The following is a 26,124-nucleotide window of genomic DNA, read 5'->3' as shown; positions in this document are numbered from 1 at the left end:
AATGACCCTTTCTGTGAAATGACCCTTTCCTAATGTCCAGCCTGACCCTCCCCTGGCGGAGCTTGAGGCCATTCCCTCTTGTCCTGTCCCCTGTCCCTTGGGAGAAGAGCCCAGTTCCCTCCTCTCCACAACCTCCTTTCAGGGAGTTGGAGAGAGCAATGAGGTCTCCCCTCAGCCTCCTCTTCTTTTGGTTTGAACTTGCTGAGATGCGATGGCATCAGTGGGAGGAGTGGGATTTGTTCTTTCTTATTGAGTTTGCCCTTGGACTGGGATTGACGAACTGGGTTTTTGTTTTGGTTGTACCCTTGAATTTTCTGACTGACTCCGCTGACATCAATTCCTCTCCCTGTGGTTTGACTTTTGCTGTTTAACTGTGAAGTTTGCTCTGGAAAAACAGGCTACACGAGAGCTAATAACAAGTTACACGTGTTAATAACGAGCTTTAGGAATTGAAGAGTCACTGTCTCTGTGATAAATATGATAACCTTAAACTGCAGTATAGCATGGTGCTGGGCACTGAGGACCTCATAATTATTCATGTCACATTTGCTCTCCGACTGAGATCTTCTTAAGCCAAATTTGATTTCAACCAGCAAGTAAATCTTTTATTTTATTTTTATTCTTTGGAATGAGAAAAGTTGTTCATGCTTAGTACTAGATTATCATTTGGTTAAAAAACAGTTGGGAAACATGGGATTGTATTGAGCACAGCAATAACAATGTTATAATTACATGAAACACTAAACATATTTTCTCTTTGCTTGAGTCTAATACATGGGCTGGAGGCGTGAAGGCTAAGCGTGACAAAATTACTAAGGAGTGATAGCTCCAGCCAGGACTCTCAGATGGCTGATGTTCTGTCATAGAATCAGAGAATGGCTTGGGTTGGAAGGGACCTTAAAGCCCATCCAGTTCCACCTCCTGCCATAGGCAGGGACGCCTCCCACTGGATCAGGGGCTCCAAGCCCCATCCAACCTGGACTCCAACACCTCCAGGGATGGGGCAGCCACCACTGCTCTGGGCAACCTGGGCCAGGGCCTCCCCACCCTCACAGCAAAACATTTCTTTTAATGTCTAATCTGAATCTTCCCTCTTCCAATTTAAAGCCCCCCCTGCCTTGTCCTGTCCCTGAACTCCAAGGCTGCTCTAAGGTCTCTCCACAGCCTTCTCTTTTCCAGGCTGAGCAACCCCAACTCTCTCAGCCTGTCCCTGTACGGGTGGCGCTCCAGCCCTCAGATCATCTTCGTGGCCTCCTCTGGACCCGTTCCAACAGTTCTATATCCTTCTTATGTTGGGGATTTCAGAATTGGACACAGTATTCTGGATGGGGTCTCATGAGTGTGGAAGAGAGGGGGAGAGTCACCTCCCTTGCCAGGTTGTTTTTAAAATCAGTGCTACCTGAGGACTAGGTCTCATTCTGGGTCTGTTCTGTCAGTCCAGCTCTTGGGTCTCAGGTCTCCAGAGGTCCTTGTTCCTTTGCATGGCTTTCATGTCTTTCCAGTTCTTTTCCTCACTGACTTGCAGCACTCCCACCCACTGCTGACTGGTGCCGTCCCTGAGCAGCCTCTTAGCGCTGTTGCCTCTGATCCTCTGTTCACCTCAAGTAAATCTGAAGTCCTGAGGTGCTATCAGGATAGCTTAACAGGAGCCTTCTCTTCGCTTTGCACCCACCTGCAGTGTGAACGCTTTGTAATTCTCAAAGGATGGTTGGTGCCCTGACGTTTATGACCCTGCCTGAGTCTTTCAGAATGAATTATGGCCTTTCATCGACTCTGAGGGTCACGATCTCTTCGTAATTGCACTGAAGTGACTTTCCACTGCATTTGGTACACGCATGCAGACATGCCATAATTAGTTCTGTAGGACACAGCCTCCCCATAATTACAAGGAATATGTAAGCTTGCCTGTCTCGAACGTGGCATTAGGGCACACTCTCATTAAATCAATATAAATCTTTTGACGTAGCCTCGTTGGTTCCCTGCCACAGTTTCTCCCTTGAGTAGAGAACAGAATTTCTGTTTGCGAGTGAAAGCTTACTGTATTGGGATAATTCCCTTTGTTGGCCATACTGGTGCTAACGGGAGGTGAGCTTGCATAGATGTGTGACATTACTGTGTTGTAACACAAATGCAAGTGCTTGAATGAGGAGCGGCTGAGGGAGCTGGGGTTGTTTATCCTGGAGAAGAGGAGGCTGAGGGGAGACCTCATTGCTCTCTTCAACTACCTGAAAGGAGGTTGTGGAGAGGAGGGAGCTGGGCTCTTCTCCCAAGTGACAGGGGACAGGACAAGAGGAAATGGCCTCAAGCTCCACCAGGGGAGGTTTAGGCTTGACATCAGGAAAAGATTTTTCACAGAAAGGGTCATTGAGCACTGGCAGAGGCTGCCCAGGGAGGTATTTGAGTCACCTTCCCTGGAGGTGTTTAAGGGACAGGTGGACGAGGTGCTGAGGGACATGGTTTAGTGATTGATGGGAATGGTTGGACTCGACGATCCGGTGGGTCTCTTCCAACCTGGTGATTCTATGATTCTATGAATTATCCAGTGGGGGCTCTGTGTTCAGCATCCTGTCCTCCCCAGACATCTGGGTGTGTTGGTTAGGAAACACAGACCTCATTGAGCTCTTGAAGTCTTTCCTGTTTGACTGCCTGCAATTGCAGATGGTCTTACTGCTCTCAGGACATCCAGGGACAACTCCTCTTCCCTCACTTTGAGTTCTTCAGTAAATAGGGCCCTAAAAATGCTCCAGTGCGAGTGTGGGTACCATTTAGCCTCCGGCTACGTGCTTTCCAGGTTGTTTTCCTTTGGATCCAAGTGGTACCTGGAGACCAGGTTGGTTATCACCAGGCTGTGTTTTTCTTGACACCTTTTAGACTTTCGATCTCAGTGGTGTCCTTGATAAAGAGTTTACAGACTCTACAGGGTTGTTTCTGTAGGGTGGATTCAGTTGTAATGTGTGGTTAATAACTTGCAGCCCTTCCTTTCCTTCTACAAGATTAATTCTTGCTGTAATTCCCAATGATTTTTGGTATTTACACCTGCATTCAGTTTTGGTCTGTGTGATGGCAGCCAGAGGCAACTGTTTTCTTTATACGTGGGTAGAATTTGCTCACTAACTCCATGCTGTGACACAAATGTTCTCTTTAAATCCTCTGAACTATTTGCAGTAACCCTTGTTAGTATGTTCTGTGCATTTCTGTCATTTGCTTTTGCCTGTTGCATTTTTCTTGTACCGAAGAAAGCCTTAAAATCTGAATTCTGGAACAGAAAAGGACTTGTAAGAAGATTGCAGGTTGCTGTTGGATTTCTAGTGACTATTCTTTTCATTGCTGTGTTCACACAGAGGCTTTGTGAGCAAGTTTGACTCTGGGGCAAGGCTGAGTGCTGCTCTGAGAAGTAGTTTCCATCTAGGGTTCCTTTGTAATGAAGCAGTTGCTAACCTGCCAGCTTTTACTCTTGTTTATTTGCGCCTACCACATCTGTCAGGGCACGATAAAGTGTAGAGTCACGCAAAGGGCTGCCTGAAGACTTTTGGAGACTGAAAGCGATGCACTCGGAGCAGACTCTGAAGCACACGTAGGCTATTAATGCCTAAATCTAGAAGTGGTACCATCCATCCCTTCCCCTTTGACTTTGTTTTATGTTTGTGCATTCAACCAAAGCCCACCACTCTGTCTCCTGAGGAGCGACCCTATTAGGGTCTGGAGAGCATTTTCCATGAGAGCGACATAGATATTGGTGAGGTTATGCAGCATCTGTAACATTCCCTGGGCACTGAGCTTAGCTGTTTTGGGGTTGTCCTGTGCAGGAGACAGGAGTTGGACTCAATGATCTTTGTGAGTCCTTTCCAACTCAGGACATTGTATGATTCTATGTTGGCTTCAGCGGGATGTCTGCATTGCTACCACCTTCCCTAGAACAGGTGGAGTTTCACCTCTCTTCTCCCCGTTCTCTTTCAGGCCCAGGCCTGCTCCCTTCTCCAGAAGGTTCTGCTACTTCGTGAATTGAAGCTCATCATGACAGAGGAGGAGTGGGAGGACTTGATCAGAGAAAGCATCGTCCAGCTGACACAGGTAACAAGTTTCAACATGTTAAATGTGTGGATTGTGCCTTGTGTTGCTTTTACTAGTGTGGTGCTTGGACTCAGAGCATCCACCAGGACTACAGTGTTCTTGCAACACTGCTGTCCAGATGTATTTTCAGAGCCTGGTACAGCTCAGCGAGGGCTGTGTGTGGATCCAAGAGGCAGAGTCCAGGTTTTAGGGCATGTACTCGTTCCGATTGCTTGAAGGTGATTTGAAACCGTAAGTTTTGAATTGAAAGGTATTGTGAACATTGACTTAATTTCAGAAAATATTATGGAAGTTCCATATTAGAATGAACTTCGAGTCCTCTAGACTTCATACTCCTGGTGCACTGCAGGCCTTCTGGACCAGCCTCCCTCGCTAATAATGTCTGTCAGGGAAACCTTAAAATACATTGGAAAATAGTTTGTACCAAAAAAAAAAAGTGATCGAGAAACGGCAGGGCTTTGATTCTCAATGGTAAGTGTGGTTGTACCTGAAAACAATTTTGAGTGCAGCTATTTCGTGGGAGGTGATCTGTGGGACGGGAGGCTGAAGAAGCAAATGCTGTTCAATTTATTCTTGTGGATTGACGTGGAGGAAACCAAACAGCCAAATTGATCTTAAGATGTGGTGACTAAACTTGATGACATGGGAGATTCCAGTTGTGGTGTTCCTACGTAACTGTAGTAGTAACCTCTTTCCTAGTGTGGCTTTCATTCATTATTTTTTATTTTAAGTGCTGGTTGTGTGGTAATGGAGACCATCCTATAATTGACCATATTGGAACAGAACGGTGAGCTCTGTTCTCTTTTGTCAAGGAGGGACACAATCCAAGCAAGTTTAAATCAAGGAATTCAGAGATGCTGTTTGTAATTCTTGAGGAAGCAGGTAATCCTAGGTTTCATGAAATAGCTTTTACTTGATGATTGCATCAGGAATTCATTGGGTGGAGTTCAGTATGATTTTATTTTCCAGCTGCATAAAACACACTGCTCCTCCCAACCTGGTCATCTCCAAGTTTCTCCCGAGCAACTGAATACCTGCAAGACTCGGTGATTCACTGGGAAACCACAACCATTTACAATGTCTTTTTGTTGTTCTTGTCAGGAAAAGTTTAGCATATTGCAACCCATCCAGTATTTTAATGAGCTTTGCCTCTTGAGCTTCATCAGTGCCTCCCATTTCTGTGGTTGAAGAGAAATTCCTGGGAAGTACTGTCAGTTTGTTTGGGCTGTGTGAGGTGTACCCTGTGGGCAGGAGGCCTCCCGTGCTGCTCACTGGCAACTGAATATTGGTGCTAGCTGTCTTTTTGGGCTGAAAGTTCCCTGCCGTAACGTTTTACAGGGTGCTTGGTTGGGGGATATAGAATCATAGAATCGCTTGGTTGGAAATGAACTTTGAGATCATCGAGTCCAACCAAACCTGCCCACTACTGAACCAGATCCCTGAGCACCTCATCTACCCATCTTCTGAATCCCTCCAGGGATGGTGACTCCACCACTGCCCTGGGCAGCCGCTGCCAATGCCTGAGAACCCTTTCAGTGAAGGAATTTGTCCTGATACCTAATCTGAACCTGCCCTGGTGCAACTTGAAGCTATTTCCTCTTGTCCTATTGCCTGTCGCTTGGGAGAAGAGACCAACACCCACCTCGCTACAACCTCCTTTCAGGTAGTTGTGGATGGTGACGAGGTCTCCCCTCAGCCTGCTCTTCTCCAAGTTTTGTCTCCCTTCCTCCTGCTCCCCCCGGTACTAACATAGTGGGGTACAGCTCCTGCAGCTGGGGCAGCTGCACATCTTTAAATGTTGATGTAATTAGAGGAATCGAGGACTTTATAGTCCATCTAATGGTTTTGATTCATAGCCAAAGGCTGACACTTGTGCTACAAAACTTTCTAAAGCTGCCAAAGGTATTCTGTCTTTTTGGTGGTGCAGAAATGCTCAGTTATCCAATGGAACAGCTGTAAAAGCATGCAGTGGCTTTATGATGTTGTAGAATGATACTTATATCATGACTGATCTGTTTTGGAGATAGTAAAAAATCCCCTGCAGCAGAAGTCAGAGGCTGAAAACTGAGCAAATTTAGAATCCGTAGAAAGTATGTATTTGTCAAGAGTAATCCTCCATTAAAATAACTTGCTGAAGGGTTTATTAGCTCTGAATTGCCATATGGAGATTGCGTCCTTGACTGAAAGAAGAGCTGCAGGTGGGGTGGAAGTTATGGACTTGATGTTGAAATCATGAGGTGAGGTTGCTTGGACTGCGTTAGGCAAACGCTTGGGCTGAACGATAGCCCTTCCTCTCCCGATGGCCACGTGTGCTTCTGCTTCAATAGATGGTAGCGAGGATGTTTATAGAACTGCAACTTTCTCCTGCAGCTCTGGCTCACCCCTTTCCATCCAGGACTTGTTTGGCTGTGCCATTCCCTTCCCCTTTTGGGGTTTTTCCCCTTCCTCTCTTGTCCTGGATTTTGTTGTCCTCATTCTACTGGCTCCTCGCACACGCTGTGGAAATTGGCCACATTGGATGGAAATGAGTGCGAGAAGCTGTGCCAGGGGAGGGTTAAGCTGGACATGAGGAGAAGGTTCTTCCCCCAGAGGGTGGTGGAGCCCTGGAACAGCTCCCAGGAAAGCAGTCACAGCACCAAGACTGGCAATATTCCAGAAGTGTTTAGCAAACGCCCTCAACCCCAAGGTGTGAATGTTGGGGTTGTCCTGTGCAGGGACAGGAGTTGGACTTGATAGTCCTTGTTGGTCCCTTCCAGCTCAGGATATTCTGTGGTTCTGTGATTCCGGAGGTGAATATGTAAGTAGGTAGATGTTGGCACTTGAGTGCTCACCCATGAGAACCTGGACTGAGAGCTGTAATTCATGATGCTGTGGAAAATGATGAATTTTTATTGCCTTACCTCTAGTTAAAAGGTCTGCATTTGTTGTCATTGGCCATTCCTGCCACCATCACTCATAAAGAGCTGTTTTACGAGGGAAAAAGTGATAATGCAGGATTTTATACCTTTCTTTGGCCCTAGGAGAAGCCTGGAATTTCCTGGGAGGGCCAGCTCTTTGACTGCACTTGTAATTCAAGCAGCAGTGCTGTGCACAAGGGAGCTGGCAGCTGAAGGCTTTGCTGTACTCTGTGTCCTTGCCGAGATCTGCAGCTGCAGGGCTGGTAGCTCTTGCAGTGCAGAGTTGCTGTTGCAGGTGTAAGGCTGTAAGGGAGGATAGGATGCTCTCTCCTGGGATCTGTCCTCTTGTCCTGTCTCGCCTCAGCGATTGCTTTGTATCCCTACAGATCACTTGGTGAGGAGCTGGGAGCCCGAGATAGTTTTAAACAGTGATACGTGCTGGAACTGGGGAAAAAGCAATGTGAGAAAACTGCAGTCTTGGATATCATTGAATTATGTGTGCAAAACTAAGAGGCAATGAGGGAGAATCAATGGCCAGGGAGTTTAAAGGAAGAGACAGCTTCCAGAAATAGCAGCTTTGGCTGCTGCAAGGCAATGGCTCGTGTGCTTACATAAGCTAACTTGACCTTATTTGTTCCCAAAATGTTTAAGCACGCTTATAAAACATATATCACAGTCATGAGGGATTCGTGTTTGTCATCTCCTTACTGTCAGCAAGGCAGGTCTTGATATCCCAGTGGGTACTTGGAGTTGACTTGTCCTTGAGAGAGCCCTGCTGGCTGCTGGTGCTCTTGGCTTGTTCTGCTGGGTTATCGGGGCAGAAACCCTTGTCCACAAGCCCTGGGACTGCAAAGATGAGGAAGCAGAGAGGAAGTTCTGGCACAGTTTTGGCCTCCCAAATCCTAAATAGCTACTTTACACAAAGCAGAACCTCGCCACGGTTGTTTAAGTTTATTCTGATGTTAGGAGTCTAGACAGCTCAGTTGTGTTTAGAGGACAGAGAAATATTGTTGCTTCATGTTGGAAATGACAGAGCTTACCTCAGGTGCTGGAGCATCTGATAGAGACTTCTTCCTCTTTGAGAGAGCTTTGTTCCCTTATCGGTAGGTCTCAAAGCGCTTTACAAAGTAAATTCAAACCAGTGAGTTGTTGACATAATGAAGGAAGTATTTTGCAGAAACTCAAGAGCTAATGTATGTAGTTTAGTAAAGTCGTTCACCCTGTTTTACAGTTGGCACGCTTGGCTGGAAGCTGATCCAAGAATCAAACTTTGCTTTCTTGTGACGTCTCAGAGACCCTCATGGCACACGGGCAATCTGACTGCTTCTGAACTTGGCTGCAGTGTGTTCAACAGCCATCTCTGTCCCCATCTTCTCCAGGGGGGATGCTGGTTGTGTTGAGTTCAGACTGCCCGGAGCCATATGATGGGGCTGATGGCAGAACCTGAGAGGTCCAGGTTTCCTCCTCTTCCATGCTGGAAGCTGCAGTACAGCTCTGGTGAGCGATCTCTGTGGGGCTGCCGGGTGCACATGCTGTCTTTTTGACTCTATCAAGACCTTATTGCTCTTTACACCTACCTGAAAGGAGGTTGTAGAGAGGAGGGAGCTGCCCTCTTCTCCCAAGTGACAGGGGGCAGGACAAGGGGGAATGACCTCAAACTGCACCAGGGGCGGTTCAGGCTGGATATCAGGAAGAAATTTTTCACAGAAACGTTCATCAGGCACTGGCAGAGGCTGCCCAGGGAGGTGGTTGAGTCCCCATCCCAGGAGGTATTTAAAAGATGGGTAGACAAGGTGCTGAGGGACCTGGTTTAGTGTTTGATAGGAATGGTTGGACTCAATGATCCAAGAGGTCTTTTCCAACCTAGTGATTCTATGGTTCTAAGTGCCCCTCAACCTGGTCTTTCAGCCCTCCCAGCTGTCATTGTGGGTGTATTTTGGTGTTGGTTCTCCTTGTTAGAAGTACTTCTGTTTTCATTCTGTTAAGTTATGAAATCGCTGTCTTGGCTTTAGAGTGGTCTTGAAGCCCTGCCAGTTTTTAGTAACTCACTGACAGATTTGTGGCAGGAAGCTCCAGGATCAGAATACAGAATTTCGTTACTTTTTTGTCATCCTTTTCACAGGAACTGGCTTGCTCTCCTGAACTTTCAGGCACTTTGTGTAACTCCTGACTTGTCCTGAAACTCCCAGTTACAACATGAAAGTTGGGGGAAATGGGAAAAGATTTTGAGGAATGTTCCAGAAAAAAACTTTGTCCAGTTCTGGAGCCCTCAGCCCAAGAAGGACGTGGATCTGTTGGAGTGAGTTCAGAGGAGACCATGAAAATGATCTGAGGGCTGGAGAACCTCCCATATGAGGCCAGGCTGAGAGAGTTGGGGTTGTTCAGCCTGGGGAAGAGAAGGCTGTGGGGAGACCTTAGAGCAACTTCCAGGACTGAAAGGGGCTCCAGGAAAGCTGGGGAGGGGCTCTGGATCAGGGAGTGCTGGGAGAGGATGAGGTGGAACGGTTTTGAGCTGCAAGAGGGTAGATTAAGATGAGATTTTAGGGAGAAGTTTTTTGCTGTGTGGGTGGGGAGTCCCTGGCCCAGGTTGCCCAGAGCAGGGGTGGCTGCCCCATCCCTGGAGGGGTTCAAGGCCAGGTTGGATGGGGCTTGGAGCCCCTGATCCAGTGGGAGGTGTCCCTGCTCATGGCAGGGGTGGAACTGGATGAGCTTTGAGGTCCCTGCCAACCTAAACCGTTCTATGATTTTCATGGCTGAGCAACTTGAAAACAAAACAGCCCTCAGAAAAGCTGCTGGTCAAGTAGCTTTCTCTGGCTTGTAGGTGGGAGTTTCCTGTGGGTTTCTTTTATCTGTGAGTACACTAATAGGAAGGGCCCAACTATACTGTTACTGTTTTCTTTGCTTGTTGCAGGTTGCTCAGGTTGGCTATTCAGAACCAAAATGAGATCGAGGCATCATGGAATGTTAAAATGCTCACAGAATCTGATACCCAAATTCAGTGCCAAGACCAAAGCGCTCCCAGTCACCAGTATTGCAGCCTCACAGATCAATATACACACAGTCCTGACTAGATTCATGCGATACCTCCTTCCACTTAGGTAGTTGCATAGGCTTGGACTGTGTGAAGCTGCATAGGCAGCTGTGTGAAGGGCACAACTGTAGACAGAGAGGGGGAACTGATGCAGGGGATAGCGTAGAGAACCCAAGACCTCTTTTCCAAGACTTTGTATCATTTGAAAGTTACTGTATGCTCTCCAAGACTTTTATTGTTGGGTTTTGTCTGGGCCCCTTCACTACAAGGAGGACATTGAGGGGCTGCAGTGTGTCCAGAGAAGGGAATGGAGCTGGGGAAGGGGCTGGAGAACAAATGTTATGAGAGGTGGCTGAGGGAACTGAGATTGTTTAGCCTGGAGAAGAGGAGGCTGAGGGGAGACCTCATCGCTCTCTGCAGCTTCTGGAAAGGAGGATGTGGTGAGGTGGGTGTTGGTCTTTTCTCCCAAGTGGCAGGTGGTAGGATGAGAGGAAATGGCTTCAAGTTACACCAGGGCAGATTCAGATTAGATATCAGGAACAATTTCTTTACTGTAGGGGTTCTCGGGCACTGGCAGAGGCTGCTCAGGGAGGCGGTGGAGTCACCATCTCTGCAGGGATTTAAAAGACTGGTAGATGAAGTGCTCAGGGCTATGGTTCAGTAGTGGACAGATACGGTTGAACTTGATGATCTCAAAGGTCTTTTCCAACCAAGCAATTCTATGATTCTATGATCAGAGGGTTTAGTTGTGATTGTGTCTTTCAGCTGGGGATTTAAAATAACAAGCTGGAGCCACCCGTAATGTGAGCAGAGAGAGGGAGATCCTATAGAGTCTGCCAGTGCAGACGTGCCCTTCATTTCTGAAGGGCATCACGTTTGATTATAGATGTCTTAATTTGTAGGGAGATGAATTATTAATGGCGACTTCATGAAATCTCTAAAAAAGCCGTTCTTCATTTTTTTTCTTGCAGATTGCCTGAACTTTTATCTGTCCGTCCTTATAAATTCTTAAGTCATTGCCCTTTCTCAGCCTCTTAGCTTGTAAAATGAGGCCAGTAGTGATTTAACTGCTGGCTTTGACGTGCTTGCAGAGCACTGGATGTGTCTGTGGAGGATTCATTCTCCTCCATTCCCCCAGCTGTCCCATATGGTTTTCCCCTGCTGCATTTTCATATGGTCTATGGGAAAAAAAAATCAGATCTTTAAACTTGGGAAAGCATTGACATTTCTGTGAGAATGGCTTCGGGATTTTTGGGCTCCTCCCTCTAAGAACAGCCAAAATAAACCGTGTCGCGGGTGCATCCAGCACGGCATCGCCAGCCAGGCCAGGGAGGGGATTGCCCTGCTCTGGGGCAGCCCCACCTTGAGCACTGGGGGCAGTTCTGAGTGACACAGGATAAAAGGGGTCCGAAGCTGCTGGAGAGCATTGAGAGGAGGTGGTGAAGGGTTTAGAGAGGAAGCTGTGTGAGAAGCAACTGAAGTCGCTTGGTCTGTTCATTCTGAAGAAGAGGAGACTGAGGGGAGACCTCATCGTGCTCTGCAGGTTCCTCACACGGGGAGGAGGAGGAGCAGGCGCTGAGCTCTTCTCTCTGAGGACCAAGGAGAGGAGCCGAGGGAATGGCAGGGAGCTGTGCCAGGGGAGGGTTAGATTGGACATGAGGAGAAGGTTCTTCCCCCAGAGGGTGGTGGAGCCCTGGAACAGCTCCCAGGGAAGCAGTCACGGCACCAAGGCTGACAACATTCCAGAAGCATTTGGCCAAGGCCCTCAGCCCCACAGTGTGAATGTTGGGGTGTCCTGTGCAGGGACATTCCTGTGCAGTGGGACTTGATGATCCTTGTTGGTCCCTTCCAACTCAGGACATTCTGTGATTCTATGGAAATGGATCTTGCTCTGTGGATTGATGGAAGCTGGAGCTTCCCCTCTTCCCTTCTTTCTCTTCAGTTACTTAGCCTGACATTCTAGCTTGGGATCTTCTGATGTACAGTGAACATTATCACAAAAGGCAGGTGTTGGGAGTGACGTGTCTTGCTTTTGGGAACTCTTGAGTTGATTCCTGGCCCTGTCATGGTCTTTGTGACTCAGTCATGTTACTTGGCCTCTCTGAGCCTCTGTAAATGGAGGGAATGAAGCTGGCTTACCTCGTACCTCTCAGGAGAAATGTGAGTGTAATTACAGGTGAGGGGAGTGCACTTACATCGTCAGATAATAACAGGAGCTGTGAGCGTACAGAATGCTGAAATACTTCATTTGGTTGTCAGTTTGTTATTAGCCTCTAAATATCAGAGGGAGGCTGTGCCCTTCCCGAAACTCTCATCTTACCTGTATGTTGGCAGGGGCTGCGTCAGAAAAGGTGTGACCAGCAGGTGAGGGAGGGGATTCCTCCCCTCTGCTCCGCTCTTGTGAGGCCTCACCTGGAGCCCTGTGTTCAGTTCTGGAGCCTTCTGCACAGGAGGGACACGGAGCCGCTGGAGCGAGTCCAGAGGAGGCCACGGAGATGATCCAAGGGCTGGAGAACCTCCTATATGAGGCCAGGCTGAGAGAGTTGGGGTTGTTCAGCCTGGAGAAGAGAAGGCTGCGGGGAGACCTTAGAGCAGCTTCCAGGGCTGAAAGGGGCTCCAGGAAAGCTGGGGAGGGGCTCTGGATCAGGGAGGGCAGGGAGAGGATGGGTTGGAATAGTTTTGAGCTGTAAAGAGGGGAGATTGAGGTGAGATCGTAGGGAGAAATGTTTTGCTGTGAGGGTGGGGAGGCCCTGACCCAGGTTTCCCAGAGCAGTGGTGGCTGCCCCATCCCAGGCCAGGTTGGATGGGGCTTGGAGCCCCTGATCAGTGGGAGATGTCACTGCCCATGGCAGGGGAGTGGAACTTGGATGGGCTTTGAGGTCCCTTCCAAACCAAACCATTCATGATTCAATGAAGTCTTCTACTTTGGCTCAGGTGATGGCCATGTGCTTGTAGGTCTCCAGACTCCGCCACAAGGACCTGAGCCAGAAGCAAAATACCAAGTTGTATCTTTGTTCTGGGACCTAGAATACAGCGTGGAGCTGTGGCAAAGCAGTCAGTGTGACTCCTGAGATCAGATCTCTTCAGCGCTTTGCCGTTGTGCCTGTGGACGTGCAGGAAGGTGGAAATTTTGCTGGACGAGAGAGTTTACCTTCATGGCCCTGGGCTGTGCCAGGGGCATAAGGTTGTGCTAGGTGGGTGGAGGGATGTGTTTTGCAGAAGACACTTGGCAACGTATTCTGCCACGAATCTGCACATTTATCCATCAGCATCAAATCTGTTATGGGGGAGGAGAGAGAAGGTTGGAGGCAGCACAGCGTGCGGAAAGAATGCAGGTTGGCCCAGCTTCTCCACCTCATGGAGCAGTGATGGATCTGTCAGGCTGATCCCACGGAGGGGAAGGGCTGTTTGTTTGGAACAATGAAATAGGCTGCAGGACATGCTGGGAATGCATAAATATTAAATGGTGCTCAAACTTCCAGCTTGGAAATGTGCTCGTCTCTTGGTAGCAGAATACTCCTCTGTGCTTTTGAGTTACTGCTGTGTCTTGTAACTCTGGGCTGCGTGGCTGCCCTGCTGTGGTACCTGTGAGAGGGAAGAGGTGAGGACAGGCTGGGATTGCAAGGTGCCTGTGATGTGAGGCTTTCAGAAGCATTGCCTGGCTCCCTCTAAGAGCCTGCAGGGGAAGCTGGGCAGCAGCTGGGATGCTGCCTTTGGCTCTTGATGCACATGCACCACTTTTTGCTGTATTGCAGGTTTCAGTGTGGCTTAGACTAAAATCCTACCTGGGAAGCTGAGGGATGGAGCTGGTTAACTGGCTGCCAGCTGCTGCCCTGCTTGTGTGACTGAATTACTGCAGGTATTCACTGCCTGTGTGCTAAACCAAGCTTGGTTTATCCTTTGTGTGAAGATGAAGGAATGCAGTGAAGTGCAATGAGAGGTGGAATGAAGGTTGGATCCTGCAGTGGCTGGGATACCCCCATGTGTTATATAGGAATTAGGAATGTAAGAAATAGCACTGACTGATAGGATGCTGCGGCTGTGCTGTTCTGGTTGTAGAAATTCTGGAAGCAGAGAACTTTGGATCTAGCGGTGTCATCTACCAGAAACAGCCAGAGGCTTTTGGAAGCAGTGTTTGGCATAACAAGAGAAAACTCTCTGCCAGCTGAAGCCATGTAGGGCGAGGCAGGAACTGCATTGCTGCATTGGCTTGAGATGAGATGGGAGTTTCGGCTGTGGAAACTGCCTCTGTATTTTTTCCTTCTGAAAATGACCTGCCCAGATCTGCTGACAGCTCAGATACGCAGGCGTGATTAACCACCACAGGTAGACTGAGCTGTAACTGGAACCGAGACTCCCTGTACAGTGGAACTGGCTGTTACTGAAGGAGCAGAGTAAGAAAAGCAGAAAACAGGAGAAAAACACCATCATCAGCAAGCGATGCAAGTGTGGCTGTTGATTATAAACCACGTGGTCTCGCTGCTTTTAGTATTGAGTTACGTGAGGCTTTGGTTTGGTAATGCTTTCAGAGGGCAGAGGAGGGAGAGTTGGGTGCCTTCTCAACAGCACAGGGCAGAGGATCACAGAAGAGGTGGTGTAACAAGTTCTTCTGGGTCTCACTTCACTCCAACACTGACCTCTAGCATAGCTGGAAGCAAAACTGCTGCTTTGGGCCTCAGCCTTGCTATGTAAAATGGAGTTACTTGGCAGCCTTGTGCAGATCTTTTGCGATCTAATTGGGGTTTGAGGGTCTGCTAAGGATGCTGCAGATGCCTGAAATACTGCTTCTCTTTTTGAGGTGTCTTTGCCATGCGTTGCAGTTTGCCATCTGTTACGGAATAGCTTTTGCTTTAATTTTATGATTGTATTTTATGCATTTCCCAAATTAAATTGCAGTAGGCTTGTAGAATTCTTGACCTACGCAATTGAGGTGGCAGCGCTAATTGCATCTTTCAGGTGGCTGAGCGAGGGAGCAGACCAAAGCAGTCTGCTGTGCAAACCTGTAACGTACAGACAGCGGTCAGTGCCTTACGTAGTAAGAATTTATGACAAATACTTGGGGAAGCTGCTTTTGAGGTTTGGACCCAGTTCCCATTGAAAAGACTTAGGGTTTTGTTCTCTGGGAACAGTTGCCCAAGGCTTGCCAGCAGCCCCAGCCTGAAGTCAGCTTCTTTCAGCTTATTTCATTTAACCAGAGTGCAGCACTAGTAGGATTGATGTTGCATGCTAAGACAAACACCACTGAAGCAAACGCTGCACCGTGTACACTCCCTGCCGCAGGAGGATGGGAATAAGAAGGTACCATCTCACGTACTGCCTCTTGGGGAGGTACTGGAGCAGAGGGGATGAGATTGGGATAATAAGTGACCCTGAGCTGAGCAGGAGTTGGACTGAAGTCTTTAAGGAGGCTTGGCTATCTCAACCGTGCCACGTACAGAGGTGCCGGTGGTTTTGTGCTCTTAAGAGTAAGTTTCTTTTACATCTTTTGTAGCAGAAGGGAAAGGGGAAAACATGTATTGAGTAAGATGTTACTGAATCCAGAGTAATAGTAAGAGTCACCTTCCCTGGAGGTGTTTAAGGGACGGGTGGACGAGGTGCCGAGGGACATGGTTTAGTGATTGATGAGAATGGTTGGACTCGATGATCTGGTGGGTCTCTTCCAACCTGGTGGTTCTGTGATTCTATGAAGATGTTACTGAATCCAGATTCCTTGAAGCCAATCCATTCTGCTTCTGGACCAGAGAAATTTGTGCATTCTGTAGGAATTAATCTGCTGCTCCTTTGGCTTCTCCACCCCCCCTCAATCTCTTCATTGTTCCATCCTGTCTCTGAGAGCATCCATTTCAGTAGGGGGCTATTTGTTTGCAGAGCACCTAAATCGTACTGGATTGCTTCTGGCTATTTGTGCTGGTGGAGCTGTGCTTGTATTTCTAGACTCATGCAAAACACTGCTTTTAACATAGATCCTGAGTCTGATGACGTCACTAGACCAGTGATATCTTCCATCTCCACCTGGGTGAGCCACCCTTGTCGTTCTGCAGGTCTGCATAGATTTGGTTGGGCATCCTAAACAAGTTGTGAATCCCAATTTCCCAAGCACCTGAAAACTGCTCTCAAAACTGCTTGCAGACGTCTGAAAAGCAGCCCCGCAGGTGTTGTTCAGAGCTGCGTGTCTTCTCTGTTCACTGCAGCAGGGTTGGTTTCAAGCTTTACAAAGCATCAGGGCAATTCTGGGAGGTAGGGGTGGCAGCAAGAACTGAGTCAATCAACGTGATTTAAATGCAGTCACCTACATCTACAGTGAAGAGAAAATGCAATTTATTTCTAACACCTCTTAATTCCAAAATGTTTGTATATTAAAAAAGATGAAATTACGGTCATCTTCGCTATGGCTCCTTCTCACAGCCCTGCCCTGATTCCTATTGTCCTGAAGAGCTGACAATCCATACTGATTTTCTCTCACTGTGAACTTGCAGACAACTTAGCAAAATAGGGATCTCAACTTAATAGCCTCTCTGAAAGCTTCTTTAAGCACAGGTAACGGCTGTTAGCCTGCCAATATCTCGTTCTTCAAATTGCAAAGAAAATTTTTATGCAAATTGAGCTGTTTTGTTTTCAAAATGGATTTGATTATTATTATTATCATTATTATTTATTGTGGTAAGCCTAATAAATGGAGTGTGCGTGGCCCGTGGGGTGTGATATCCTACATTTGAAGAGACTTTTGAGGATTTTAATCACACACTATCTATATCGCTTCTTGTTTTACCTGGGAGACTTTGGAGCTATTGAATTGTGTGACCTTGTAGGTTTATGACAGCTCTGGAATAGAGTTGCAGCGCATCTATCTGTATCAGGAGAGAGTAATTAGCAAGTTATTGATAGGCAGATGAAGTTGCGGCATGAATTCCAGCTTGCAGAACCTGGTGGCTCTGTAATACAGGGCTGGAGTGGACCATCCCTGTGAGGAAATTACTATATCTTTATTACTATAAAAGATACTCGCAGAGTGTGGAGCTTGTACAGACAGCAAATACTTCTGCTTGAAGGCTGCTGTTCCTGCAGATCTGTTGTCTGGTCTCCCCTCTTTTTCTGCTGAAAGTTTTCCTTACATTCTTGCTGGCCATCGTTGTTTTTCTGTTGTGAAAAAAGAGCTTGCTTTGGGGGATAAATTTCTTACTTCTGTGTCTCTGAGAATTTTTACTTTATTTGTCAGCTTTATCATAGAATCATAGAATCACCAAGTTGGAAGAGACCCACTGGATCATTGAGTCCAACCATTCCCCTCAGCGCCTCGTCCACCTGTCTTTTAAACCCCTCCAGGGAAGGGGACTCAACCCCCTCCCTGAGCAGCCTGTTCTAGTGCCCAATGACCCTTTCTGTGAAAAAATTTTGTCCTAATGTCCAGCCAAAACCTCCCCTGGTGGAACTTGAGGCCATTCCCTCTCGTCCTGTCCCCTGTCACTTGGGAGAAGAGCCCAGCTCCCTCGTCTTCACAACCTCCTTTCAGGGAGTTGGAGAGAGCAGTGAGGTCTCCCTGCAGCCTCCTCTTCTCCAGGCTAAACAATATGCTCATATAAATGGAGAAAAGTTTGCTTGGAGACCTTAAAATTGTGTTCCGTCTGGATGGAACGAAAGCTATAGGTGGTCTGATGGAGGAGGTTGCGTCTCTCGGAGAACTGTGACCTCCATGTCTGGGCTGAGTACAATTTGGTGCAGTGACTTCTCAGCCGTGCGTGTTGCCTTGGGTTCTGAGGTTGCTGAGGCTGGGGTGGACCTTGCCCGTTGCCTGGGTTGACACGTTTGAATGCCAAGAAAAGGCAGGCTTGGCCACAGTGTGCCTGGCTGGCCAAGAAGGCCAGCACCATCCTGGCTTGGATCAGCCGTGGTGTGGCTAGCAGGAGCAGGGAAGGGATTGTCACCTATATTCACACCTTGTTCAGTTTTGGGCCCCTTGAGAATGACGTTGAGTTGCTGGAGAAGGGAACAGGGCTGAGGGGGAGCCCAGGGGTTCTGGGAGAAGCTGAGGGACCTGAGGTTGTTTAGCCTGGGGAAGAGGAGGTTGAGGGGAGACCTCATCGCTCTCTGCAGCTTCTGGAAAGGAGGTTGTGGTGAAGTGGGTGCTGGTCATTTTTCTCAAATAACAAGCAATAGGATGAGAGGGAATGGCCTCAAGTTGTTACAGGGGAGATTTAGGTTGGATACTAGGAAAAATGTCTTTACTAAAAAGTGGTGAAGCCCTGGCAGAGGCTGCTGAGGGCAGTGGTGGGATTTCCATCCCTGGAGGGGTTAAAAAAATGGCTGTGGCACTTCAGCACATGGTTTAGCAGGCACCGTGGGGTTGGACTGATGGTTGGACTGGATGAGCTGAGAGGGCTTTTCCAGCCTTAATGATTCTATGATTCTAAGTGCAGCCTCCTCCAGAGAAACAGGCTGCGATGAGGCATGCTGCTGTCTGCAATAAGATTGTGCCTGCAAATCCTATCTCACATGAGTGTAATCCATGCAAGCTGAGGGGCTTGCTGTGATGTGTGCATCTGCACAGAAATAAATTGGGGAAGAAAGCAACCATGTAAGCAGCGCTGCGAGGCCCAGCTGCAGGCAGAGATCAGTGCCCCTGAGCCGCCTCTTTGATCCAGCTGCCTTTTTATGGCTATTTTCTGCCCTTCTCCACTTGTAAATAACTCTGGCTTTCATTTGACCTATCGTTGGAATGATTTTCCTCTAAGCCAGACCTTTCAGTGTCTCAGAAACCCTGCAGCCCATAAAGGGAACACAAAGAGATGAGATTTTTCTTTCGGTCAGTTCAGTGAATTTAAGCCTGATTGACAAGCCCTGTTCCAGCACTGGCCACTGGGATTTCCGAGGCGTAACTGTTAATGGACTTTTTCATTACTGTTTTACTTGTAAATCCCAGCTTCTGCAGCTGAGTAGCTGTTGTCCCTCAGGTGACTCTGTTGTCTGGCAGCCTCCTGGCCTTTCCAGGGTAGGAACAGATATTGTCTTTCCCCTTTTTCTCCAGGAGGCAGCAACGTGTCTCCAGTTTTGCTTTAACACAGAAATTTGGGAGAGCAGCCAGGTTTTGCCTTTGCAGTGTGCTTGTTCTTAGTTTGTCCTGTTGTTTCTTAATGAACCTGAGCATCAGCAGCTTCCACCACGTGCCCTCCTGAGCATTCCCAGAATTTGGTGGGGTTCGTGTTCCAGGCTTACTTTGGTGGCTGGTTAATCCAACCAATCATGACTAATTTTCTGCCTTTTCCTGAGAAGTCATTTGCTTCCCGGTTTAATGTGTATTCCTTCTCCATCTCTCCATTTAATCTGCAGAGTTTGAAAGCGGTTGACAAGCGTATCCTGAAGGCTGACAAGGAGAAAGTTGCCAAGAACTTGGAGCTGTTGAACATCCTACTCAAAACTGCAACAGAGCAGGTGAGTGTGTGACCCAACATGTGACAAATGGCTGTTCTGAACATCACCAAGGCCTCTTTTAAATGTCATGCTTGGCTTTTACTTTGAGACTGTTCCATCGCTACATCCCACCTCGTTTCTTACTGGTGGTACCCCTGGAGGGAATGCCTAGCTGGATTTGAGGACAGAAAAGCCCTCGTGTCTTAAGGAGTGATCCATAGCCCTTGTGAGCTCATCTCCTAGAGCTTGTTGAAGGATTTGTGCACTGTTCTGCAAATGCATGTGGCATCTTCTTTCTTATCAGCAGCAACACAGCCTGGGGTGGGTGAGGGTGAGCCAGATTTTGTCCCAGATGATTGCATTGCCCTCTACACTGAACTCCAGAGATTTTAGTTTCCAGAAACTTAACACTTACTCAGGAGCTTTGTTCTGGAGCTTTGTTTTCCCTAATGAAAAGTGACTGGTTTTGATCATGAGAAGATTTTCTCTAGGTGACAAAATAAATCTTCAACATGGCCTTATTTAGTGGAGCAAAATACCACAAGCAGCAGAATTGCTGAAGCCAGATTTCCTACTGACAAGCACTGAGCTCACACCACAGCTTGATTCTTTGTGAAGACCTAATAGGAAAGTAGGTGGAGGAGAGAGAGAGATTATTTGCTAGGATCTGAATTAACCTTTGAGACACCCCTTTCTGTCTGGTTTTACTGAAATTATCCAGTGGGTTACGGAGGACGCAGCCAGAGGTACCATGATTGTGTTCTTTGGAAACCAGACTGAAAAGGATGCTGCTTTTCTTTTAGATAGGTACATAGTCATGTGTCTTCTTCTCCCTGCTCCCAGCCATGGACTGAAGAGGAAAGAAGACCAAAAGACCTTCCAGACCCTTTTCTGCGCCATTGCTATGAGGGCCCCTTCTGCGTTCACTCTGCTGATTTTCTGTACTTGCCTCTTGCAGAAGCTACGTGTGAATTTGACAGAGCTGGACAAAGTGCTGGTAGCTCTGAACCAGGCAGAGGGCATTGGGAATTCGGCGCGTCTCGACTCTCTCTACTGGAACGTCATGCGCTGGCTCAATTATACGTATGTATGCTTGGCACTCTGGCTTCTCGGCTTGCCTGGGGGACAACTGCCTGTCCTGCTTGTCTTAATTGATGTGGGGAAGTAGGAAGAGAAAGGAAGTCAAGGCTCAGGCTGGAGTTTGAGTTGAACGGAGCTCCTGGGTTGGTGAGGTTGAAATGCTTGTTGCTGTGCTTGTTTGGAATAATGCTAGGCTCATTGTTCCAAGTGCTTACATGCTTGGGATTGATTCTTGATGCCAAACAATTGTATGACATGTCTGATACCTGGTCACGTCTTGCCAGCTGATCATCCAAGGATACACTGCCCGCTTTCAATCATCACAAGTGGTGGCCTGGTTTAAGAGCCATTGACAAAGTTGCAGAGGAATTTCTAGGTGAAGATGAGTCACTAAGCTCCTACCACATCACTGGGGATTGATTCTGCAAATGTGAAGCTGGAGGGAGTGAGTAGCTCTCCTGGGGAGTGGCTGGATACCAGTCACTAAGTGCCAGGACCTTCAATCCTCTCCAGTGATTTTTTTGGGCTCCTTGGAGTCTGGATCCCCAGCCTGATGCTTTGAGTGGATGTGTTGCAGCTCTGAAAGCCAGGGAGCATTGAGGGTTTTTTTTTTAATGCTCCTGTTTTAAATGGCAGCTGGATTTGACTTTTGCTTCAGGGGAAAGAAAAAAAAAGAAGTAGGATCTTTTCCTCCAATAGCTTGCTTCCCCTTCCTGCTGGCAGTATTTAGAGAGACAAGCAGCATGAGGGAATGCTGGGTCCTCCACTCATGACTGGGAGCTGCAGTCCCAGCATGTGGGTGGCTCGGTGTGTGGTATTGCAGCCCAGCAGGAGGCTCTGAGGGAAACACTTGCATGTGGCTCCCTGTGAGAGGACTCGTAGGCAGGGAGGGCTCCTACAAGGCAGCTGAGGCTGTTGCTGTGGCCCCTTCTAAAGCCTGGACAGGCTTGAGGGGCACAGTGGCTTGACACAGCCCTAGGCTCACGCAGGTCCCTTGGCATCGTAATGCCAGGGCTGGCATGAAGATAAAACCTGGTTTAGGAGCTAGTGGGGACTGTGGCTAGAGGGGGACTGTTAAGGTAGGAAGCGCTGAGCTTATGCGCACTGTCTGAGGAAGGGGTCGGGGTTTGCCATGCAGCCTGATGTCCCTGTCGGTGCCATCTTGCTGCATCACACAGAGATCTTTGTGCAGGTGAGCTGGAACAAGCCTGCAGCAGCACAGGTTTGTTTGCATGGGATCCTGGGCGAGGTGCTGAGAGGCAAGCGCGAGCATCGGGCTGTCAGAATAGCGTTTTTCCGCCGCGAAGAGATGCTGCTTGAAAAACTCTCTGAAAACTTCATGTTGAAAACCAGGTCACAGAATTCAAGCCTGGTTTCTTTTCAGGTGTCCTCTCTGGGGACTGAGCTGGTGCAGAGCAGACTGGGAGGTGGTGAAGCTGCTGACAGACTCTGTTGGAGCCCAGCAGCAGCTGTGGCTGTCTCGCATATATACAAAGACTGCCCAGATGGGACTGGAATGGTCTCTTGGGGTTCTGGTGGCTCAAATTGTGGATCTGCTGGAGGGTAGGGAGGCTCCAGAGGGATCTGAACAGGCTGGACCGCTGGGCTGAGACCAATGGGATGAGGTTTAACAAGGCCAAATGCCGGGTCCTGCACTTGGGGCACAACAACCCTGAGCAGTTACAGACTAGGAGAAGTCTGGCTGGAAAGCTGCCTGGAGGAGAAGGACCTGGGGGCGTTGGTTGACAGCGACTGAACATGAGCCAGCAGTGGTCCAGGTGGCCAAGAAGGCCAATGGCATCTTGGCTTGGATCAGAAACGGCGTGACCAGCAGGTCCAGGGAGGTTCTTCTCCCTCTGTACTCGGCACTGGGGAGACCGCTCCTCGAAGCCTGTGTTCAGTTCTGGGCCCCTCACCACAAGAAGGATGTTGAGGCTCTGGAGCGAGTCCAGAGAAGAGCAACAAAGCTGGTGAGGGGTCTGGAGAACAGGCCTGATGAGGAACGGCTGAGAGAGCTGGGGGTGTTTAGCCTGGAGAAGAGGAGGCTGAGGGGAGACCTCATTGCTCTCTCCAACTCCCTGAAAGGAGGTTGTGGAGAGGAGGGAACTGGGCTCTTCTCCCAAGGGACAGGGGACAGGACGAGAGGGAATGGCCTCAAGTTCCACCAGGGGAGGTTCAGGCTGAACATTAGGAAAAAAATTTTTCACAGAAAGGGTCCTTGGGCACTGGCAGAGGCTGCCCAGGGAGGGGGTTGAGTCACCTTCCCCAGAGGTGTTTAAGGGGCGGATGGATGAGGTGCTGAGGGACATGGTTTAGTGACTGATGGGAATGGTTGGACTCGATGATCCTGTGGGTCTTTTCCAACCTGGTGTTTCTATGATTCAATGAAAGAGCTCTTGGTATTGTTAGCACAGGGAAGGCCTTGCTGGGGTTGTCACCTTGGGCAGACAGGCAATGTCTCAGCCTTCACGGGGCCACAGAGCGTGCTAGAGGGTGGTAAGTATAGTGTTATCTGGTCTGTGGGTTGGAGATTCTTCAAGTCTCCGAGTGCCTTCTTGAGTTCTGGTCCAGCTCCCACTGCTTATTTAACCAGTCCCCATGCAGGCTGAGGTCCTCCTCCAGGGATAGAGCTCAGCCTTGCAGCGTGATTGTGTTTCCTGCACCTGTTTGTGTTTCTGCCTGTTTGTGGGCAGCATGGATCCCCCTGCTCCCTGGTTGTAAACTAAGTTGCTCTATATTTTTTGTGTTCTCTCTGCAGGAAGCCCAAGAAAGAGAAGACAGCCAATAAGCCAGTGCAGGAAGCAGAGTCCCTTAAGCGGAAGAAGAAAGGCTTCCTACCAGAGACCAAGAAACGCAAGAATCGCAAGAAAGGCATCCAGGAGAATGGGGTAACATCAGAAGCTACTGAAGATGGAGAACCAGCAGCCCCAGAGGAGCTAGGAACAGAAACCCCCAAGCAGAAGAAAGGCCTTGTGCCTGGTAGCAGCAAACACAAGAAACAGAACAAAGGGATCAAGGAGAACGGAGTGGCAAAGGCTGAGACTGGGACAGAAGCTGTTAATGGAGGAGATGCCGTGGCTGCCAAGAAGAAGAAGAAAAACAGAAAAAGAAAACGTGATGTAGGCAATGAAGCTGAGCCAGGTCCAGCTGCAAAGAAAACCAAGGGAAGTGGCAGCCAGGAGACCCAGCAGAAGCAGGGCAAAGCCAAGAAGAAAAGAAAAGAGAAGAAAACTCCAGCGCTGCAGGAGTAAATTCTGTGGACTTGCCCAGGCCTTGCATAGCTAGTGTGGCTCAGAGGACTGTTTTAATATCTTTTATAACTATAGTTTTTATGTCCTCCCTAACTTTAAATAAACCTTCCATGATGCTGAGCCCTAAAGCTGCGGGTCTGTATTGTGTGGAGAGTTCACCTTGAGCACAGGGAGCATCAGGAGGTCACTGTCCCTTCTCTGGCAGCGCTGAACAGCCTGTGCTTGGGAGCACAAACTTGTGTCTCTGTGATTTCCCAAGGCAGAAGCGAGAAGCTTGTTTCGATTTCTGGGTGGTTGTGGTAGTTGTGCTGGCACTGCCGAGTCGTGTGGTCAAGCCCTGTGAGAGGTTCTCAGGTAACCCCTACAGGCACATTTCTGTCCTGCTTAGGCCACACAGTACTCACAGTTTTTCCAGTCTGGGAGATGCCAACTCTTTTAAAAGCCTGGAGTTAAATCCTCATGCATATTACAGGGTCAGATAAATCCAATTTGGCCGCTCGAGTGTCATTGGTAACTACCAGGATCCGGCTTTCTTGCCTTTTTGCTGCTGGGTGCAGGAGGGCGATGGCCCCTGTGGTTGCACCAGGGACATCGATAAAGCAGTGAAACAATGGAAAGGGTCGATTGATTTGCTGGTTTGCCAGGCCAGCAGCTCTGTGCAGCCACGCAAGGAACCTGTTAGCAGCAGGCTGACAACAGGCTGTGAATGTGACTGCTTGAAATTGTGTCTGCTTTCCTCCAGGCTCCTGAAGGCCAGAATCTCTCCTGTGGGGTGAGGCTGAGAGGCCTGGGTCTGCTTAGCCTGGAGAAGAGAAGATGGAGAGGTGACCTCATCAATGCTTAGGAATATCTAAGGGGTGGGTTTCAGGAGGATGTGGCCAGACTCTGTTCAGTGGTGCCCGGTGGCAGGACAAGGGGCAATGGGCACAAACTGGAGCAGAGGAAGTTTCATCTTAACATAAGGAAAAGCTTTCCTGTGAGGGTGACAGAGCGCTACAACAGGCTGCCCAGGGAGGCTGTGGAATCTCCTTCTCCGGAGACATTCAAAGCTGCCTGGATATGTTCCTGTGCAGTCTGCTGTAGCAGGGTGCTGGACTGGATGAGCCCCAGAGGTCACTTCCAACCCCACTGTTCTGTGAGTGCCATCACCCCTTTGGACCAGATTCTCCGATGTGTTGGATACCTGGTTCTGGTGAAAAGGTGAGTCTCAGTGTTTGAAACGCTACTCATGTTGTAGTTGCCTCTAAAACCTCCTTCCTTCTTTCCCCATCCCAGCCTGCTGACCACCTTGCTTATGGAGGCTGGAAGGTGTGGGTAGGTGGCTGGCCCCGATTCCTGTCCCAGCATGGCATGGGGCATGGTTTAGTTGCTGAGGGACATGGTTTAGTGTTTGATAGAAATGGTTGGACTCAATGATCTGGTGGGTCTCTTCCAACCTGGTGATTATATGATTCTATGATCCGAGGGAGTGGTCCCCGTGAAGGCCCAGGAGCTCCTTCCTCCTGCAGAGGAGTTTGGTGCTGGCTCCTGTCAGAAGTAGGCAGGTGCTGGCAGAGGGAAGGGCCCTGGAGCAGGGCTGTTCCTGCTGTGCCTTCCGCTCTCAAAGGGCCCTGGAACAGGGCTGCGCCTTCAGCTTCTCATCCCACAGGTGGGTCTGTACCACTAGACATAGATAAGGGCATCAGGGATGTCGTGTTGCTTTTAGAAGAACTGCAAGAGGCTGTGTCTGCCCATGGCTATTTAACTGTCTTTGTAATTAATCTTGTCTCAATTGGCATAAAACTCTCTGGGAGGCAGCTGCTGGTGGTGACACAAACACATTCGATTGCAGAGCCCTGGGTAGGTGCAGTGATCCTGCTCGGTCTGCTGCGCATCCCAGGGAGCGTGCTGGCTCCTCTTGGCAGCAGGCAAGGGCTGGAGTCGCTGTGGCCACCCGCTGGCCGGGCTCAGCAGAGAATGTCCTTTCTTTCCTTGTCTTTTGCCTCCTGCCTTCACAGCTGGCTTCATCTGGCACTGGAGGAGGCAGAACTGAGAGGTGCTTTGTCATTGCCTTGGGGGATGCAGCCCAGGTCTGTCCTGGAGATGAGAGGTAGGTGGAGCAGAGCTGCACCCATCTGGAGGTGGCACAACTTGGGACAGGAGGTGAAGGGAAGCTCTGCAAGGGTGCCAGGTCCCTCAGTGTGTGAAGAGGAGCTCTTCTGAAGAGGAGCTGAACATGAGCCAGCAGTGGCCCAGGTGGCCAAGAAGGCCAATGGCATCTTGGCTTGGATCAGAAACGGCGTGGCCAGCAGGGCCAGGGAGGTTCTTCTCCCTCTGGACTCGGCACTGGTGAGACCGCTCCTCAAATCCTGTGTTCAGTTCTGGGCCCCTCACCACAAGAAGGATGTTG

General features: G+C 48.9%; 1 protein-coding gene across 1 annotated transcript in view; it reads left to right on the top strand.

Annotated features, from left to right (window-relative positions):
* Window positions 1-23,863, top strand: part of MYBBP1A (MYB binding protein 1a) — a 68,121-nt gene extending 44,258 nt beyond the window's left edge. The window contains exons 24-27 of the mRNA XM_069873919.1: window positions 3,958-4,071; window positions 19,324-19,425; window positions 20,363-20,487; window positions 23,243-23,863. Coding sequence (XP_069730020.1) covers window positions 3,958-4,071; window positions 19,324-19,425; window positions 20,363-20,487; window positions 23,243-23,735 — 834 coding nt within the window. The 3' untranslated portion in view covers window positions 23,736-23,863. The remainder of the gene's footprint in view (window positions 1-3,957; window positions 4,072-19,323; window positions 19,426-20,362; window positions 20,488-23,242) is intronic.
* The last annotated feature ends 2,261 nt before the right edge of the window (window positions 23,864-26,124 follow it).

This window comes from Phaenicophaeus curvirostris, chromosome 21 (assembly GCF_032191515.1).
Source record: "Phaenicophaeus curvirostris isolate KB17595 chromosome 21, BPBGC_Pcur_1.0, whole genome shotgun sequence".
Classification (NCBI taxonomy): domain Eukaryota; kingdom Metazoa; phylum Chordata; class Aves; order Cuculiformes; family Cuculidae; genus Phaenicophaeus; species Phaenicophaeus curvirostris.
Note: the sequence above shows the minus strand (reverse complement) of the source record. Positions and strands in the feature narration are given on the sequence as shown.